The sequence below is a fragment of the Natator depressus genome, chromosome 10 (assembly GCF_965152275.1).
Source record: "Natator depressus isolate rNatDep1 chromosome 10, rNatDep2.hap1, whole genome shotgun sequence".
In the NCBI taxonomy this organism is placed as follows: Eukaryota; Metazoa; Chordata; order Testudines; family Cheloniidae; genus Natator; species Natator depressus.
Window position 1 is genome coordinate 30,989,864 of NC_134243.1, and position 19,884 is coordinate 31,009,747.

The 19,884-nt window shown below is 42.3% G+C and overlaps 1 protein-coding gene across 1 annotated transcript in view; it reads left to right on the plus strand.

Annotated features, from left to right (window-relative positions):
- Positions 1 to 19,884, plus strand: part of GTF3C1 (general transcription factor IIIC subunit 1) — an 83,266-nt gene that overhangs the window by 26,192 nt on the left and 37,190 nt on the right. The window contains exons 9-20 of the mRNA XM_074965612.1: positions 683 to 1,004; positions 1,873 to 2,084; positions 2,958 to 3,097; positions 4,806 to 4,959; positions 6,600 to 6,703; positions 8,284 to 8,471; positions 9,512 to 9,808; positions 10,457 to 10,602; positions 11,899 to 11,996; positions 13,496 to 13,592; positions 15,287 to 15,464; positions 17,233 to 17,374. Coding sequence (XP_074821713.1) covers positions 683 to 1,004; positions 1,873 to 2,084; positions 2,958 to 3,097; positions 4,806 to 4,959; positions 6,600 to 6,703; positions 8,284 to 8,471; positions 9,512 to 9,808; positions 10,457 to 10,602; positions 11,899 to 11,996; positions 13,496 to 13,592; positions 15,287 to 15,464; positions 17,233 to 17,374 — 2,078 coding nt within the window. The remainder of the gene's footprint in view (positions 1 to 682; positions 1,005 to 1,872; positions 2,085 to 2,957; positions 3,098 to 4,805; positions 4,960 to 6,599; positions 6,704 to 8,283; positions 8,472 to 9,511; positions 9,809 to 10,456; positions 10,603 to 11,898; positions 11,997 to 13,495; positions 13,593 to 15,286; positions 15,465 to 17,232; positions 17,375 to 19,884) is intronic.

Below are 19,884 nucleotides of genomic sequence, written 5' to 3' on the forward strand. Positions count from 1 at the left end.
TACGTTTGCTACCCTCCAACCCTTCTGTATAGCAGTTGTTTTAATAAGATTGCATGTCGTGGCCAAGAAATTGGTAGGATTTAAAAAAACAAAACATATTCCCAGGATTCATATCTAGAGTTACTTTATATAAGATTAGAAAAGAGATATAAACATGCTTCAGGACATAAACCAACCATTCATTGATTGGGGTGGGGTAGAGGTAGGAAGAAATTCCTTAAGTATTTGTTCTGGACTTTTCTACACTTGAAGCATCTGGTTCTGGCCACTGTCAGACCAGATAATGGAGTAGAAGGACCCCTGGTCTGATCCAGCCTTGTAAGTCCCATATTCCAGCAACTTCACAGAGAATTATGGTTCTAGAAGAGTATGCATCAAACTGATTAAGAAACAAATACCTTGGTTTTGTTCAGATGTCTGTAATACAGAATAAGAGAAAATATATTGTGGTATGTGATTGTTATCTACGCAGGATACAGAATTTTTGTGTAAACGGAATGTTTCTCTGTTTTCCATGAGCTGCAGACATGGCCCGCCTAGTTGTTTAAGAATAGAGATTAAAGCTTTGGGAGGTGGGGCTTGGAGGAGGAGGAGGAGTTGAGAATCTGGGTGGTCAGAGGACAAGGATAACGGAGGGGGAAACGGAAGAATTTGCCAAAATAATGACTTTCAATCCTCTTAGGGATTTATGGAAGATGAAGGTCGGCAGCGAACAACAAAGTACATTTCACACGTTTTTGCAGAAGAGAGTGATTTAAGCCGTCAGTTTGAGAGGGAGAAGGCCCGGAGTGAACAGTTAGCGACAGTTAGCTTGGCTCTAGTGCATGAAGACTCCCTGCCTGAGGAAGATCTGTCTCCTGTAGAAGAAGACACTTTCCTCTCAGAATCAGATAATGAGGAAGAGATGAAATACAAGAAACGAGAAAAAGGAGTGAAGGCCAACTCAGATGCACTGCTGAAATTCAGCTTCCGAGATGGCCCCCATCAGTCAACACCAACTAAAGGTAGGGAATGGTTCTCTGGGGAGTCTGGCTTTCTCATGTAGGTTTCCTTTGAAGAAAATAGAGAGGACATCAGGTTTGTTTAAAAAAAAACCTCTTCTGCAGCATTGCCTGCACCCTGTTTGTGTTTGGTGTTCTCTCCCCAAAACTTACTATATTGTTGGGGGGCAAGGGTAACACATTCGTTCCTATCCCCACTCTCTCTTCCTTCTGCTGGGGACTTGGAACAACTTCCTTGCCTAAGGTTGCTAGACTCTTGGGAAACTGGTGTAGGGGTGGGGTACAGGTGCTTCTTCCCAGTCCCCTGTGCACTCCCATCCATCTCTCTAATGAGCTATGGGAAGGGGTCACCTGACCTGCCATAGATTTATGGAAAGGCTGCAGAGGTGCATGTTGTGAACTCCTGCTCTTTTCATGCTCCAGGGGAGGTTCCTCTCAGGCAAGACAGTCTTTGAAGTGGGAGACAACCCCCCGTTCCCCTCTTTCTTCAGGCAGCAGCTGCTGACCAAGCTAATCCTGCCCCCTACTATCAGGTAGGAATCTACCTGGAGAGTCTTCTACCTGCAGTCAGGGAGGGGGGGGAAGCATCATCACCTGGAGGATGTAAGTGTCCAGAATTCACTCAAATAATATTTAAATTTTTAAGACTGAGCATAGCTGTTTACTCTCCCTGAGCCTCCCTGTTTCCTGCAATGGCCTTATTGGATAGAAGATGCTTAAAGAGTATAGCCGGAGACACTTTAAGCGAACCTGTCTGCAGGCCTGGGCTAGGTCCCTGTCATCTAGGGAATGGCTGGGCATGGGAAAAACCTGTAGGAACTGGACAATGAAGTGGCCAGCCTAACTGGACTTCTTTGTGTTCTTAAATTAGGCTGCAAGTTCCAAACCACGAAGACCCTGGTGAAGAAGCTGCCTTCCCCCCGCCTTCTTGAAGATCCTGATGAGCTCCCAGATGGCTTTGCAGAGGAGGATTCTAGTTTGGACACTATAAAGCAGGAACCTAATCTCTCTCTAGGCACTCATTCCATAGATGAAGAGGGGGATATGGCTGTGATTGAGGAGGTCAGGCTTGAAGACCCCAAGGTAAGATATTATGGCTTGATACTTGCTCTCTTGTTGGTACAGCTGCTTGAAGTATGAGAATTCCTGCAACATTGGGCAGGTGACCCTCTGACTGACAGTTTTCTACTTTTCATAGCAAGACCTCCAGCTACAATCCCTTTGTTTCACATTGGTTATTTTGTCCCTCTGCTTTCCCATCTCCCTGCACACATTCAATCTGGTTTTGTTTAAAGGTTATCAGCAGCCTAGTTGAGTCATGCAATTCAAAGTTTAGGGAATGGAATGAGAGGATGAAACTGCATTCATAAGAACTTCCTCATTGTCAGTCTTTCAGCTTTGGGGGCTTGGGAAATGCCACTCCTTGCTTGCACACAGAGCAGACTTCGTTCTTCAGTCGCTATGCACATTGATCACCACTTGCCTAAAACATTCAGAAACAAGCATAGCCAAATGCCATAGGGCTAAAACTGAGTGAGATTTATAGGAAGAGCTAGCATGTGCTAGACCTAAAGTCATCCTGTAGTTTGAGTGGTAGAGATCTGTGCTGAAGGTTCAAGGTTCAAAACCTGATGGTGATGCATGATATGGGCATGGTTATTGCAGTTTGGTGGAAGTTAGACTAGTTGTTTAGGACACAAGCTTCAGACATGGGAAAGTTGGGTTCGGTTCTCTGCTCCACCAGACTGCCTGTATGACCTTGGGCAGGTCACTTAGTCTGTGCTTCAGTTCCCATCTACAAGATGGGAATAAATAGTACTGCTCTGCCTCACCAGGATGCTGAGAACATGACACATTAAAGTTGAGAGAGACTCAGATATTATGGTGATAGAGGGACAGATAGGAACTCCTTGAGTTTGTACAGACTGAATTTCCTCTCTCCATGCTCTTCACTAGAAGAACGCTGAGCAAAAGAAGGAAAAGCGCTCCAGAGCCACTGCAGTGGAGAGATCTCATGAAACATACCGGCTACTGAAGCGCCGAAATCTTATCGTAGAAGCTGTCCGAAACCTCCGCTTAATCGAAAGCTTGTTCACGTAAGACAGGGTCTGAAAGCTGTTTACTTGTTTAGTGGGAGCCTGAAGCATTATGGTAGCACAATCACTGCTTTGAAACTTCTGTGCACTTCATTACATGGTGGTTGATCCTGGTTTCTTGTCGACAGCATGTTCTGTACTGTAGGAATGCAGGTATTTACAATTTAAGAGTAACTGCTCTTTCTGACCCCCTCTGTGGTCTGCTCAAGGAATACCCTCACAGCCTCTAGTCCGTCTCCCTACTGACCAGAGGTATAGGTTTGCAGCCCCCTTATTCTTCACTGTGTTTATCCCAGCAGATCTGACAAAAGTCCAACCCCTGCACTTCACTTTGTCTCAGAGGGCTATTAACGGTATATGCCAGCAGTTACAAGTAACGAGAGTTCTGTCAAAGCACAGTACATTTATTTTAGGATAAGTCTGACACAGTAAACATACAAAACAATAAAAGGTCTAAATGCGTATATAAGCTTCTTCGAGTGATGGTCCCTATGAGTATTCCACGTGTGGGTGGGGATGCATGCCATGCGCTTGAGTCCGGAAGTATTTCTTAGTAGTGTTAGTTGACCCACACATACATAGTGCATCTCCTCATGCTCCCAGCTGAGCGTGTAAGAGGTAGTGTGGGTTGACGCCTCTCCATTTCCCTCTTACTGCCGCATGGCCTGAGTCGGAACCTACTGTTCCTTCATGCTCTTTGTTTTCTAAGCATGACTTACTTCTGCCTAGCTGTAAATAGTTTGTACATAGGTTTTCTTAGTGTTTAGATCAGTTTTGGTATAATTAGTTTAGTTCTCTTCCCTGTTCAGGGACTGCATTCTGCCCCCTCACCCCTGCCCAGGACTATGCCCTGAATTCTGGGCTTAAAAAACTGTTTCCTGCCTGCACTCCTTCTCTGTGAGCAGTGAGCACCAGCGATGCCTCTACTGCCTGGGTGAGACACACATTGCAGCTGACTGCGCCATCTGCAAATCCTTCTGTCCCAGACCCAGGAAGCCCACGAGCCCTGCCTTTGAAAATATCTGATGAAAGAAGCGATGAGACCCAGGGTGCAATGAATCCAGGCTTGGGAGATCCCCCTGTACAGCACCCCGCCAAGCATACATGATATTTAAAGTATCCTACCACATCTGAGCTAATGCCCCATTGAGATGTATGAGGCAGTTTGCAGCCCTGAGCAATTGTTTCGGGGTTTGCAGATGCAGCCAGAAATCATTGCCATGGTGCACACTCCTTTCACATTTTCAAGTTATTCTACACAGCCATACGCATTAAACTTACCTTTGTTAAAAAGAAAGCTGAGATTCTAGAAAACAGGATGGCAACCTCAGAAGAAGTGTTGGGTTGTTCTTATGGCACAACCTAGCCCAGTTCAAGTCTCAGTTTAGTTACTGGCTTAAAACCAGAAAAAAAAACTTTCCTACATTATGACATCAGGCACATACCACACTGCAGTTGCTGTATCTTAACCACTGTTTCTAAACACGTCACAATTTAAGTTTGCCAGAGGATGCTGGTGACTAAATGTTCCTTTCAGGCAGTGACAAACGGAGCTTTCAGATGTGGGTTGAGCAGCCTGTGGCAGATTTGGTGCTAGGTTAAAAATAGAATTAATTTTGACCACAAATTCACTATAGATTTTGCAGCTGTAAGCAGCATGGAAATGTCACTGCAGCTAAGAAGTGTAAGATGCTGTTTCATGTTCTAGGCTTCAGAAAATGATCATGGATCAGGAGAAGCAAGAAGGTGTTTCCACCAAATGCTGTAAGAAGTCCATTGTTCGACTGGTACACAAGCTTTCCCAAGAAGGGCTCCTCAGATTCTACCGCACAACTGTCATTCAAGATGGCATTAGCAAAAAGGTAACTTGTTGCTCTGAGTCTTTGCTGCTGGGAACTGTGGCAGCAAAACTTGCTGCTTATACTGCGTATTATCAAGCTAGTCTTGGCCATTTTTTAATTTAGAACTAAATGACGTAACAGACGGGTAGAGCTTTCAGCACATTATATTAAATATTCTCCAATGTTGACACCCGTCAGGTCTTTCTTGTAGAAATACTTTGTTTTATTAGTAATACCCCAAAAAAGCTACCCAGAGACTACACTCAGCAAGCCAAGACTCCTCCTGATTAGTGCTTGGAGCTTCCCATTGTCACTTCTCTGGTAACTGGCTGGTTGCTCCCTCTCAGTATAGTTCAGACTGTCAAACAGTTCCCCTTTTTAGCCTTCTCTTGGAAAGCAAGAGCATGTGAAAACTTCATAAATTAGCCTTTGGGATTGAATTTTCCTAAGCTTGATCTTCATCCAAAATTGTCTGTGTTCTTTAAGTTGAAGCAAAATCTCTGCATCTGTTCTTGAGTTTCATGGAGGTAAAAACAAATTCTTTAATTTGAAATAATTATTGAAACTTCCTTCACACAACTCAAACTGGTGCTTGCTATGTAAACAGTCCTCAGTGAGGAGATTTGCACACAATCATGAGTGAAAGTTATTGTTTGATAATCATCCACTGAAAATTACTTGCTGTGCACGCACAGTAGAAAGTTTATGAAATCTGAGTGCCTGACCTGAGAGAAGTCCTCAAGGTGCACTCCTTTTAATATGAATTTGTTGGTCTTATGGACTTCTGAAGTCTTTCATACACTTTTCAGCCTGTTACTAGCATTCAAAGCCAGATGGGACCATTGTGACCATCTGTTCTGACGTCCTGTATAGCACAAGCCAGAGAGCTTCCACAAAATAATTTCTAGAGCAGAGCTTTTAGAAAAACATCCCATCTTGATTTTAAAATTGTCAGTGATGGAGAATCCACCATGTCCCTTGGTAAATTGTTCCAATGATTATTTACTCCCACTGTTAAAAATTTACACCTTATGCTGCCCTACATGGTTATGTTGCCCTATATATATTTAAGATGTTTTTAAAAATTATACAGGTTTCAGCAGTTGAGGCAGTTTTAATTGCTTTTTCTGTCTTTATTTTGTTCTTAAAAACTTAGGAAACATTTCTAAATGTATATGGTTCTCAAATGTAGTATGGGCCCCACCTACCTGTTCTGTTCCTTCATCTCCATCTGGAATATCAAGCCTCATGGGGGGCTCAAGTCTGAGGGCAGCTCCTGTTTCCTCTCTTCCTCTTACGTAGTTGACTCCTTGTCCCTGGGTCAAATCCTGCTCCTACTGAAGTCCAGGAAAGTTTTGGCGTTGACTTCAGTTGGGCCAGGATTTCACCCTGGCCTCAGCTGCTTTTACAGGCTGCTCTTTACAGTAAAAAGTCCAGACAAAGCAGCTGGAAACAACCGCACCAAAGTCTAAACGCACCAGCTGATCATGGACCATCAACAAGTGATCTGAAGATCACAGCTTGGGAACCGTTAACGTAAAACATAAAGTATGTGCAGGGCATCAGATAATACTGCTTTTGTATGGTGATTAATTTCAATTTGTTCTGAATCAGTATAAGTAAATCTCCATACACTCTTCTGTTTTTACTTTGTTGTACAGGTAGAGTTTGTAGTTCACCCTTCGGTGAATCCTAATGACCCCCTGGTAAAAAGTGCCATTGAGCAAGTGCGTTTCCGGATCTCCAACTCAAGCACAGCAAACAGGCAAGTACTGTCTACAGTTCAGTGACTCCAATATTTGCAGTCTGAGATTCCTGTAATTTCCATCCTGTTTGTTCATTTCCTTAGTTGTGCCACCGTATCATGCATAGGGCTATTCTACGTTATGTCCTTGAGTCTTGTTTTATTATTTATCTCTACATTTGTCTGTGGCACACCTGGGTGGGATAGCTGAGCCATTCACAAACAGTGATGAATTTTTTGAAGTATTAGCTTCGCTTTGTTTGGAGAAACTGCGGCACAGAAATTTGAGACTTGCTGAAGATCATGCAGGAAGTCTAATAGAGCCAGAAATAGAACGTGGATCTCTTGAATCCCAAGCCTTAACTCAAAGACTAACCTTGTAAGCCTGGCAGTTTTGATTTTTCAGCAGGTCTGTCTGATATCAGCCTTACTTGCTCTAGCAAGTCTTTGGGACAGGCCCCAATTAGAAATCATATGTCTAAAGAGTAGGTTGTTGTAAAGAGGCATGTGAAGTCTGCTTTCTGTTTTTTGTTCGAAACTATGAATGTCTCATGCCAGATATACTTCACTAGCTCAATGGTTACCTGTATCCTATTGTTTGAACACAGACAGCCTCCCCCTGATTGCTTCTTGCACATTTACAAAATCCAGACCAAGAGGATACTTGACAGCCTCTTGATTGCTTCCCTCCCTGGTCACATGTATTCAAACAGAGTCCAGCATGTGCCAGCGCATGAGGGCCACTGCTTCCTACACACACACCCTTCGGGGGTCATGAAATACCTGATGGCTTCCTGACTGATTCAGAAGTAGTAGGGAAAGGACATCTCCCCTGACTTCTTCTCCCATCATCTGGGGACCACTTCCTCCACATACATGTTACTAGGAGGGGGGCCCTTCCTGCAAGCTTTCATGACACACCATTACCCAAGGGCCTTAGGTGACCCAGACTGTCAACTGAGGCTGGAGGTTTCCTCCTCAACACTTCTCACCCCTTGCATGGGGAGGACTGATTCCTGGTGCTGCTTTCCCATTCGAGACTTCACATTCCATTTAGATAGCAGGCTCACACATCTGTTCAGTGAAGGAGTCATACTTCACAATCTTAATCATTCCTCGCTTACAGCTGTTGTCTCCTACAACATATGAAACTGTTACTATCCTTTGGAGAATCACAGCCTCAGGCAGTGGCACCTCTTGTTGCTCCCTGCACGCTCTCCCCTTTTGAAGCTTCTAGCTGATGCTCCCTGTGTTTGGAGTGACTTCTCTCTTATAGCAGTCATAAGGGGTTGTCCTGGTGGCATGGTGTTCTGTGCAGCCCACTCCATTGTCCATTCAGGGAAATCCTTTTGTTCTTTGTGAATAGTCCCACATCCTTCACCAGGAGACCCCCCCCACTATTTCCCTCGTGAGAGCAAACATGCAAAACCCTTTTCCTCAGTAATGATTTGCAAGGAGAGGAGTTAGTCTTGGTTTTGTATGAAGATTTTCTTGCAGAACAGTGACTGTCACCTTGGCTGGTGATTGTTTGCAGAATTAATTATATTAGTGCCTGTTTGACTTTACCAATGTACCAATTTTCCTGTGTGGTTTTTATATAGGATTAAAGTTCCCCAGACACCAACACCCCAAGAGCATTTAGAGGAAGATAGTCTGGGGCAAGAGACTGCTGCTGTATCAGGGGAAATGCAAGGAACCTCTCCCTCTAATGCTGAAAATAATAGTCGGGCAAGGAAAACTGATTTGAAAATGGGCATAATGCAGCTAAAAAATTATCACCCTATTACAGGTAAAACTAACTTCTACTCATCCGTCAAATAATTCAGACAACTGGAGAAACTTTTCCATTTCTCAGATACAGGGTGTGAGAGATCCTCACACTTAAGATTTGTGTCCTAGAGTGAAATTCAGGTGGGAACTTCCTAGGTTCAGTGTACCAAAGCCATTCGTAGTGAAATGTAGCCCGTGGTGCTCCAGTAGTTCCTATGTGATGTGACTGCAGTTGGGAAAATGTTCCCATGGGTGGCTATGCCCAGCTCTTCATCAGCAATTAAAAACCCCCTCTCCATCTACAATCACCAACAGGGATGCTAAAACTATAGCTCAGTTGGTCACTTTCTATAATATAGGGATTTTTTATGTGGCCTTTGCTACACATGCATAGCATCTTGGAGTACTGTGTACTACTGTGTGACAATAAAGTAGTACAGAAAAATATGCATTACAGCATACCAAAACAAGACTACAGTGAAGTAAAACAGTTCTAGGGAGTGCTGGCAACAACTCTTAAAGTTAGGATTGCCGAACGCTTTTCAGAAATATTTATTGAACTTTTCTGCATCATTATTAACAATTTTTTACCATCTCCATCTACTAATAGGCCCGTACCATTAGGATTTCTTTTGTTCCTGGTCTACTTAAAAATTCCTCCTTGTTATCCTGGGCCCTTCCAACCATGAATTTTTCCTTGGTGTCTTTTAACTTTCCTTATCAATTTTCTGCACTTCATAACTTCTGATTTATATTGATTGCTGTCATCTTCTCCTTTTCTTTGTTATATATTACATTTTTATTTCTAATTGCTTCCTTCAATTCCCATCTTAACTAGAATGGGCTTTTACACAAAGTTCTTATTTGTGATTGTGGCTTTTTGGCTATCTGATAAACTCCTCTTAAACAGCTTCGAACTTTCATGCATGTTTGCGTGTCTAAATTTTTCCTCCCAATCAATTTAACTTGTAATTTCCCTTACTTTTAGGGAATTAGCTATTTTATCTTTTTAATCTATTTTGTCTTTGCATTCAGTGGTTCATCTTCTTTTCTCTGCAGTTCCAGGACTTGGGCGTTCCCTTGGCTTTCTTCCCAAAATGCCTCGGTTAAGAATGGTCCACATTTTCCTCTGGTACCTAATTTATGGACATCCTTTAAATGGGCAGCAACAGAAAGCATGCTATGAGGGTGATAAAAGAGGCAGTCCACAGGGACTGGACACAAACACAGCTGTACCTGAAACCCATCCAGGTGCATCAGGAGATGATGATGATGAGGCTGCACCAGAAACTACATGCGTGGCGAATCATGAAGTCCCTGCACAGGAGTCTGAAGTGGATCTGTGTAATGAGACAGGTAAGAAGTGGCTCCTCATCAGATCAGGACTGTGTCTACATGGGGGAATTCTTAGGGTGGTGGGCAAGGGGGGGGGAATCCTTGCCACTTTTAATGCCAGTTACTCAGTGAGCATGCTCCAAAATGTTGTTTCAATTGCTTGTACCACCACCTCCTCAAAGCTTACTTAAGGCACTGACCCTCATTAAAGGATTGGTACTGCCATGTTTTAGAGTTTGACTTCAGCTGTGGATGCTGTAGCCATGATTAAAATGTGGGGCACATATTGGAAATGGAGAACATGTACTTTAGCGAACTCAAAAAAGGAGGTGGTTTGGACCTAAGGCTTTGGCTTGTCCCATTATTCAATGCTGGGCATAAGCCAACAACTCACTGCCTGAGTATAAAAGAATCTTCTTCCTATGCGTAGGTTATTCCATAATTGCCCATGGCGGGGATTAGCGTGCCTCCCTCTGAAGCTTCTGGTACTGGACACTGGCAGAAACAGGATACTAGGCTAGGTGGACTGCTGCTTTAAGTCTGTATTGCAGTTGTTATGTTTGTTTACAATTGTAGACCTGGCTTCAGATTTCCAATACTTCACTGGTCCCCAGGTAGGACTAATAATTTTGTTCCATCTGTGATTCTAAACCAGTATCCTTTCTCTAGTGTATGTGGATGATATTTCGTGGATGCGCTACGTCCCTCCTCTCCCAGTACATAGGGAATTTGGGTATGGCTGGGCTCTTGTTAGTGATGTTCTTCTTTGCCTACCTCTCTCCATCTTTGTCCAGATAGTGCAAGTCAGCTACAAGGTACTGTGCTTTTGTTTTGCCGTTCATATCCTGTATGATATAATGTCCAATGTTGTTAACAGTACTTTACAAAGCAGCAGACATGCTTAGTCTGTATTATCTGCTCTTAAGACTATATAATCAATTTCAGCTGGTAGTCCATAGAAATTTAACTTTAGTTTTTGCCAGTTTGATTCTGGAAGAAAATAATCAATCCAAGATGAACAGCACTCTAGTACTATTGGTTCGTAGGACAATAATTTGCATGTGACTTACTGAAGACTTCACAGAACCCTGCTTTTGCCTGGTAAAATGAATTAACATGATTAATGATTAGCCACTTTGTATGCACTGGCAGTTCATAGATTCCAAGGCCAAAAGGAACCATTGTGATTATCGAGCCCAGGGGTCGGCAACCTTCGGCACGCAGCCCATTAGGGTAATCCACTGGCGGACCGCGAGACATTTTGTTTATGTTGACCATCCACAGGAATGTCCCCTCGCAGCTCCCAGTTGGACATGGTTTACCGTTCCTGGCGTACCACAGCTTCCGTTGGCCATGGTTTACCGTTCCTGGCTTACCACAGCTCCCATTGGCTGGGAACGGCAAACCATGGCCACTGGGAGCTGCCGGGGGCCGTGCCTGCGGACGGTCAACGTAAACAAAATACCTTGCAGCCCACCAGTGGATTACCCTGATGGGCTGCATGCTGAAGGTTGCCGACCCCTGGTCTAGCCTGACCTCCTGTATAACATGTTCCAGAGAACTTCCCCAGACTAATTCCTAGAGATCTTTTACAAAAACATCCAATCTCTATTTAAAAATTGTCAGTGATGAAGAAGCTACCTCCACTATTGGTAAATTTTTCCATGGCTAATTGCCCTCACTGTTAAAAATGTATGCTTAATTTTGAGTCTGAATTTGTCTAGTTTCAACTTCCAACCAGCTACTGGATCTTGTTGTACCTTTGCTGGCTAGATTGAAGAGCCCACTGTTAAATATTTGTTCCCCATGTAGGTACTTATAGACTGTAAGCAAGTCACCACTTAACCTTCTCTTTCTCAAGTTAAATAGATTGAGCTCCCTGAATCTATCACTATATGGTATGGTTTCTAATCCTGTAATCATTCTCATGGTTCTTCGCTGAATATCCTTCTTGGTGCTGATATTTATTATAAAAAAACCCAAATTCTGAAGGCAATTGTCACACTTAAGTGTGATACTTCGAAGACTAGTTAATCTCTAGTCAGTATTCTGATTAAATTTCAGTCAGTTTTCACATTTTGATAAACTTATTGTAAAATAATTTTTTTTAGGTGGATGGTCTTGAAGATTTTTTAAACAATCCTCTAAAAAAACATACACTGATCAGATGTCTTCCGAGGTCAGTCCGACAGCAGCTTCTTTATAAGAGGCAAGTACCTGTGGTGGTGGGATGTGTCAAACTAAGTGGCTGTGGGGAGGAAGTGGGGTTGTTGATTGTTCTCGCAAGGACTACACTGGGCAAACTCTTTGCCCAGAAGAACTTTATGCTCGAAAAGATGAAAAACACAACAAAAGCTGGGGGAGGAAGAAGACAGCAACATTCAGGTAAAGTGACTGGGGTCTGGGAAGGTTGTCCATGTTGTCAGAGAACGAACAAGTTTTTCACATCAATCAGGCCTCCGGGGGGAAGAATTGCGACAGGTGCTGATCTAGTTGGTTCTAGGCTTATTGAGAATATCAGATGGTTTAGGGCATGTCGTCAGTGAAAGGGCAGTGCCAACTGGCTAGCACTCTTGCCTGGACAGTTCACCTCATGGCACTGTCTTCTCTCTTCCCAAAGGAGAACATCCTGATTTGGTAATTAACTCGTCCACCATGATGTGTCAGCAAACAGAGTGGCACAGGAAACTTTAAATCTGGAATTTCCTAAATTTTGGGTGCTTGATTTTACAACCATAATGTTTTTAATGTAAGTTCCTAAATTTTAACAAAAAGCAATTTGAGAGAACAGAAATTTCATCATGTGGGACTGTATCAACCCACCACATGAGTCAGCAGGATTGGAACCTTTAGCTACATAGCACAGACTTCCATCTGAACTAATGGATTGGTGGTTGGACTAGCAGGCTGTTATCCTCTGTGAACCAGCCAGCAGAGGAGGATGAGACAGAGACAGACTTTGCCAGTGGGTGTCATAACAGTTTGCTACACAGCAGAGGAATGCTGAGACTTGGGAATTTGGATTCTGTTCTAAATTCTTGAGATTAACCGCTAATGGTTACGAGTCTTTTCCCCATCTCTGTCCCAAACCAGCCTATCTGCTTGTATCATACCCAGCCGGTCCCTCTGCTTGTCACCTTCTGCATTCTAGTCAGGCAGCTTCCTCTTTCTTTTTCATGCTTCCTGGGTACCAGCCTGGGAAGTATTAGGAGCACAGCAGAGACACTCTTCCTGCTCTCTGTTCTGGTGCTTGGAACCGTAGCAGTCCCCATTACCGTAGCAGTCCCCATGCGCTTGGAGGAGCAATTGCAGGGAATGTACTTCTTGGCTCCTGCAGACCTGAGTAGGAGCATGCTCAGGGCAGATGAAATCTTCAGAGATTTTTAACTGCCAGCCTCAAACAAATCACTACCATGCATATGCAAAGTGTGGTGGGTTTTTTTCAGAGGCTTATAACTTGCCAAATTTGGGTGGGTATTCTTGGAAACACCAAAAAGCACCTTTCTGATCCCAGCAGCCCCTTCTGAGAAATTTAAAGTTCATGCTTCAACATTTGGAGACACTAGAGTGTTATATGACTACTTAATATGTCTGTTAAAATATGTTATTGCTCATGCCTGTTTTTACAGTTTAGTGTAAATTAGTGACATGTATCACATGTTTAATTTATCATGAATTCAAAATGTAACACGTCCAACTGTGTTGCAGGAGATACATCTTTTCAGTGGTGGAAAACCTGCAGAGGTTATGTTGCATGGGGCTGCTACAGTTTGGCCCAACTGAGAAATTCCAAGATAAAGATCAGGTAATTTATTTAAAATTTGAATATTACTCTACTTTTTGTTCTGATGACGATGATGATAAAATAAGAGTTCTTAAATTTGCGATGAGCTTAAATATTTGGCTCTGGGCTAAAATGCAACTGTGCAATTTTTAGTGAAATATTGGAAGTTTCATGGATAATTTCTGACCATTATTCTGGGACAAGACTTCACAGACATTGAGTCAGATTCCTACAAACTATATGCAGTGATGATCCAGAAGTCTCCAGAATGTCAGCACCCTGTCTGGGACTTACCAGGCTGTGATGGGTTGGATTACAGAAACCCCCTTTGGGACTGCCACCTGATGTGCTGAGACTACCCCGAGCCTGTTTCCCTTGGCAGCTTGGGACTTCAGTGCCCTGCCTGGTTTGAGCCAGACACGCTAGCCTGCTGCAAACCCAGACCCAGGTCTGAACCACGTCCTCTAAAAGCTGCAGGCTTAATTGAAAACAGCTTAAGAAGTGTTCCTGTCTCCAGCACTCAGATGCCCAGCTCCCAATGGGGTCCAAACCCTAAATAAATCCGTTTTACCCTGTATAAAGCTTATCCAGGGTAAACTCATCAATTGTTCACCCTCTATACCACTGATAGAGAGAGATGCACAGCTGTTTGCCCCCGCAGATATTAATACATACTCTGGGTTAATTAGTAAAAAGTGATTTTATTAAATACAAAAAGTAGGATTTAAGTGGTTCCAAATACTAACAGACAGAACAAAGTGAATTAGCAAGTAAAATAAAACAAAACATGCAAGTCTAAACCTAATACAGTAAGAAAGTGATTACAGATGAAATCTCACCCTCAGAGATGCTCCAATAAGCTTCTTTTACAGACTAGCCTCCTTCTAGTCTGGGTCCAGCAATCGCTCACACCCCCGTGGTTACTGTCCTTTGTTCCAGTTTCTTTCAGGTAGCCTTTCGGGGTGGAGAGGCTATCTCTTGAGCCAGCTGAAGACAAAATGGAGAAGTCTCCCAGGGGCTTAAATAGATTTTCTCTACATGCATACAAATAGGATGAATATATTCAGTAGAACATAACCTTTGCAGAGATATGTTACACGGCATATGTAGCATAAAACATATTCCAGTTATGTCATATTTACATTCATAAGCATATTTCCATAAAGCATCCTGGGGTGCAATGTCACACTGCCTTAACGTGTTTGCCTCCATTACTGGGAACTCGGGTGCCATGTAAATCCTGCATTGGGAGATGTGGCTTTTTGAAAACATAACTGTGAAAGGTGTCCCTTTGGGATTAAACACACTTATACAATCATTCATTACTGAATTAAAGACAATAGTTCTTGCATACACAGTGGACTACATAATCAGAGTAGAACAAACCAGTAAGAGGAATTCCAGGCATAAATAGTTTACTTCAGTAAAATTCTGACTTGAGCAGGTGATATATTCTACCACAACACAGTTGATAACAATCTCTGAAATTGTATTCCTGATCCTAGCCATTGGGTGATGATAGATTGTCTCTCTGTAGAACCCAGAATAGGTTCCCTAATCACAGAGTAAAGTGCCATCACTGGGCAAGATGACAACAATGTGCAAAGTGGTTGTTGCCAGTATGGGCCACTTGGAATAGATGGAGTTGTGTGTCCTGCTAAAATAGCCATTTCAACAATTTTACTTACAGGTGTGAAACCTTGTGTATTTCACAGGTATTCGTCTATACGAAGAGAAATGCAGTGATTGTTGATACTACTATCTGTGACCCTCACTATAACCTGGCTCAAAGCAGTCGCCCATTTGAGAGACGTTTGTATGTTTTGAACACTATGCAGGACGTAGAAAACTTTTGGTTTGATTTGCAGTGTGTCTGCCTTAATACTCCATTAGGTATGGTATGATCCAGCATTCTCTGTCATTTCCACCTTCATCCTTTATATCCTTTGCGTCTCACACCTTCCCTTGCACTTTGCCATGAAGTAAGGCAGATTCGGTCTTGTCACCTTTAACTTACTGTCTCTGAACCCCTATGGGCAAGTATCTGTCTGTTCTGCAGCTTATTGTCTAAGCTTTTGAAATATTAACCTTCTTGATCGATTTTTGTGATTGGCACTATTTGGGGTGTGTGTAATCTGAAACTGACTGGAAATCTCCAAATAAGGGCAGGGGTTAAGGTGCAGCATGGAGCACAATCAACAGTACAGGGCATGTTACACTCCTGGCTTCTGCCCTTGGGGACCAGAAAACTTTAGGACTTGGTGTTTGTCCATCTCATGCTACAGAGTTGAGAGCCAAGAATGAGACTCATGCAGGTTAATACCTTCAGAGCAGAGGTACAAGGCAAATTATTCACCCCCACTCCCTTACAGGGCCTAGTTCGGTCCTTGCCAAGCAAGCTAAAAAATACTTGTTGCCAACATGTTTTTATCATGATTTCCCTGACTAGCATGGGCAGAGATCTTTTTTCTGAGAACCATGTTGCTAAACCTTCCATTAGATACTCTGACATAGCCCATAAGTACAGGTTCATCGAAGTAATAAGTGTTACAGTTGTAAGTGGTTACAGTATTTTTGCAATCGGGGAGTGTCTTTTTGGTGGTGGTGGGTTTTTTTAATAAAGGTAGAGTAGTGCACTAGCAATAATTGGTTAAAGAGCAAAAGCTTCTAAAACCAAAAGCAACTTTTTTTGTTTCTGTAACTTGAAAGCAGCCAAGCAGAATGATCCATTTGCAGTTTCATCCTCCTTTTTATATTGAAGCAGTTTTTTTCAGAAGGCATTAGACAACTTTGTGTAATTGAGCCGATGTCCATTTTGGCAGTGCTATAATTGTGCTGCTGCTCTCAGACTGTGTGCAGTAGTATATGTTTACCAGGCTGTCATAGATATAATGTACATCTGGCTCCCTGTAATATGGGGATTTGTGTACTGTGCCACCAACATAATGCTTTGGAAAGCTGTAGGGTTTTTAACAAATTGTTTGCTTTGAGCCTTGAGGGAAAACAGCAAAACTATGTGTTAGGCTTCAGCTTATACTGAGCCTATGGGTGCTCTCCTTCATTCAAGGCCCAACCTGCTGTTCTGTCAGCACAAAGGGCCAAAACCCAAATGCATCTGGCCAGCTCAGAATTTCCCCCAGTGTGGGGGAGCTCTCAGCTGGTACAGGTCCATCCTGCACTATTCCTCCAACCCCACCCCAGTGTAGGGGGCACATTGGATAGGAAGATAGCATGGCTGCTTCACATTGAGTTCAAGCAATCCTAAACTGGCTGTCTCTTGAGGACTATTAGCAGTCCATTTTCCAAGGAGCTACTCTAATCTCTGGGGTCTGTGCCCAGAGCATCAGTGTGCAGCATACTTCCTGATGGGTACCACCACCACTCTCCTGTGCTAAGTAGATCTCTATGTTGGAATTTAAGGTCCAGGCCATGAGCCTCACAAGCAACTATGTTATGAAAGCAGCATGTTTGATACCTAAGGAAAGTGGTAGAGGGTGTTTCTGACTCTCTCTTAGCATTTCTATTTCAGTGAAACATCTGCCCCACTCATTTGCCCAACTGTTTTGCCACGGTGGCAGCAAGCAGCCAGAAGCAGGATTGGGGAGAGACTGGAACATTACTCTTCATACTGATAGTAACCGAAGTACATTTGTGTGTTTAGGAGTCGTCCGCCATCCTCGTGCAAAAAGAAGTAATCTTCAGGGTGAGGAGGCCAGCACCACATTGGATGTGCAGATGGAACAGGAGTCAGCAGTGGATAAGCACAATCTTGAACGAAAGTGTGCAATGGAGGAATACACCTCGTATGTCTCTTTCCAGCTTTCTGTGTCACTGAGTAGATGGATTATTAAGAACAGAACAGTTCATTTTAAGAGTATTATACTGATAGTAAAAAGAAAAGTAGTACTTGTGGCACCTTAGAGACTAACAAATTTATTTGAGCATAAGCTTTCATGAGCTACAGCTCACTTCATCAGATGCAGTCAGTGGAAGTTAGCATCATAATACTTAATCTGGTATGTCTTTCTGTTTTAGAGTCCATCTAACCAATAGGGAAGATAGTTGATCAGTCCTGTGTTTTCAGTTAGCAGACTAGTTTAAAGACCAGGGTGCTGGTTAAGTGACCAGTGAGAAAACTGGGCTCAAATTTCCTCCTGTATCCAACAGCAAGGAGTGTTGTTGAAGACTTTTGGATGATGTTTAAGAAGCACCACTGTGGCAGTGCTAATGTTTGAAGATTCTCTGTGTCCACCCTTTATATAATCCTGTGTAGTGCTTTGCTTCACCATGACTAGACTTTCAAAAACTGCATGGAGACATTTTCCTAATTCAGTCCTTTGATTAGTATGAGCCCATTGTTATGTATGCAATAATGTCAGTAACTGCACACATGCTGCATTGTGATATATAGGTAGAACACGCATCAGCATTAATGAAAGTCACACTTCAAGCTATATGCTCTTTTTTTTTAAAAAAAATATATATATATATATATATAATATACACACACACACAGGTGAAGGGTTAACCTTCTGCTCTGCTGTAATAAAGAAACCCCAGAGTCTGTTATAGATCAGTCAGTGTTTCCAAAAAGTTGAATACTATGGTTGGGTTTTACAAAAGTACCTAAGTTACATGAAGGTCAATGGAATTTTTGCTTTTCAGTCAGGTGTTTTTGTAAATCGCACCCTATGCATTTTAAGTTAGTAGCAGTACTTTTCTGCTGCATTTGGGGAACCTGATTCCAGTGAACCGTGTTGCCAGACTGAATTTTTTATTTCCTCTGTCTATCTAGCTCCTTAAGTGGTCCCCATCACAATACTGTCTGATAGCCTATTAAAAATTTATCTCTGCCTAGTTATGACTTGTAATTATGCTTGAGCCGGTTGTGACAGCATAGTTAAGGCTGATGCTTAACAGGAATTTTAAACCTTCAACAAAAAATTCATAAAATAATCTGGTCTAATATTTGAATTTTTCATAGTGGGTAGATGAAAAATGGAGTGATATAAAGAGAATCACGAGTTCTAAAATGATCACTTTTTGACATTTGAACTGGATTGTCTTATCTTTTGTTTTAAGACCTTCTTGCAATAAATCTGAAACTCTCATGCCTTGTGCCATGTGTAGCTTCACACGAGCTCATTAATAAGTATCAGTCATGTGAAGTAGTAGTTTTTAATCTCATGATTCATAACTTTTTCTTTGTAAATGAAAAACTTGCCAAGATAAATACTGTGTATTTAGGAGTGGCAATTTTGCTACGCTGTACTGTCACATACTGCCTTCTTCAACATCATATCTGAGTGCCTCCCCATAGTGTATTAAGCAGTGTGAAAAACATCTGTCCTGTTTCTCTCACTCATCCTCTCCCTTAGACTTCTGCAAGGCATTTGACTTGGTACCACATTACATTTTGAATAAAAAAACTAGAAAGATATAAAATTAACATGGCGCACATTAAATGGATTAAAAGCTGGCTAACTGATAGGTCTTAGAATGTAATTGTAAACGGGGGATCATCATGCTGGTATGTTTCTAGTGGGGTCCCACAGGGATTGGCTCTTGGTCCTATGCTATTTACCATTTTTATCAATGACTTGAAAGAAAACACACACTAATCACTGATGAAGTTTGCAAATGACACAAACAATGGGGGGGAGGGGGTCGGTAAATGATGGAGATGATAAAACTGATACAGAGCAATTTGGATCACTTGGTAATCTGTGTGCAAGCAAACAATATGCATTTTAATATGGTTAAATGAAAATGTATACATCTCAGAAAAAAAGAATGCAGGGCCGTATGTACAGGATGAGGGACACTATTCTGGGAAGTAGTCAATCTGAAAAGATCTGGCTATCGTGGTGGATAATCAGCTAAATATGAGCTCCCAGTTTGACACTGTGGACAAAAGGGCTAATGCGATCCTTGGATGCATAAATTGGAATCTTGAGTAGGACCAGAGAGATTATTTTATCTGTGTTTTTGACACTGGGGCGTCAACAGCTGGAATGCTGTGTCCAGTTCTGGAGTCCACAATTCAGGAAGGGTGTTGCTAAATTGGAGACAGTTCAGAGAAGAGACATGAGAATAATTAAAGGGTGAGAAACCATGTCTTTTAGTTCCATGAGTCTATTACTATATCTATTTAGCTTAAGAAAGAGAAGGTTAAGGGGTGACTTCATTACAGTTGATAAGTACCTACGTAGGGAATAAATATTTGATGATGGACTCTTCACCCTACCTGACAAAGGTATAACAAGATTGAGTGGCTGGAAGTTTAAGTTAGACTAATTCAGACTGAAAGTAA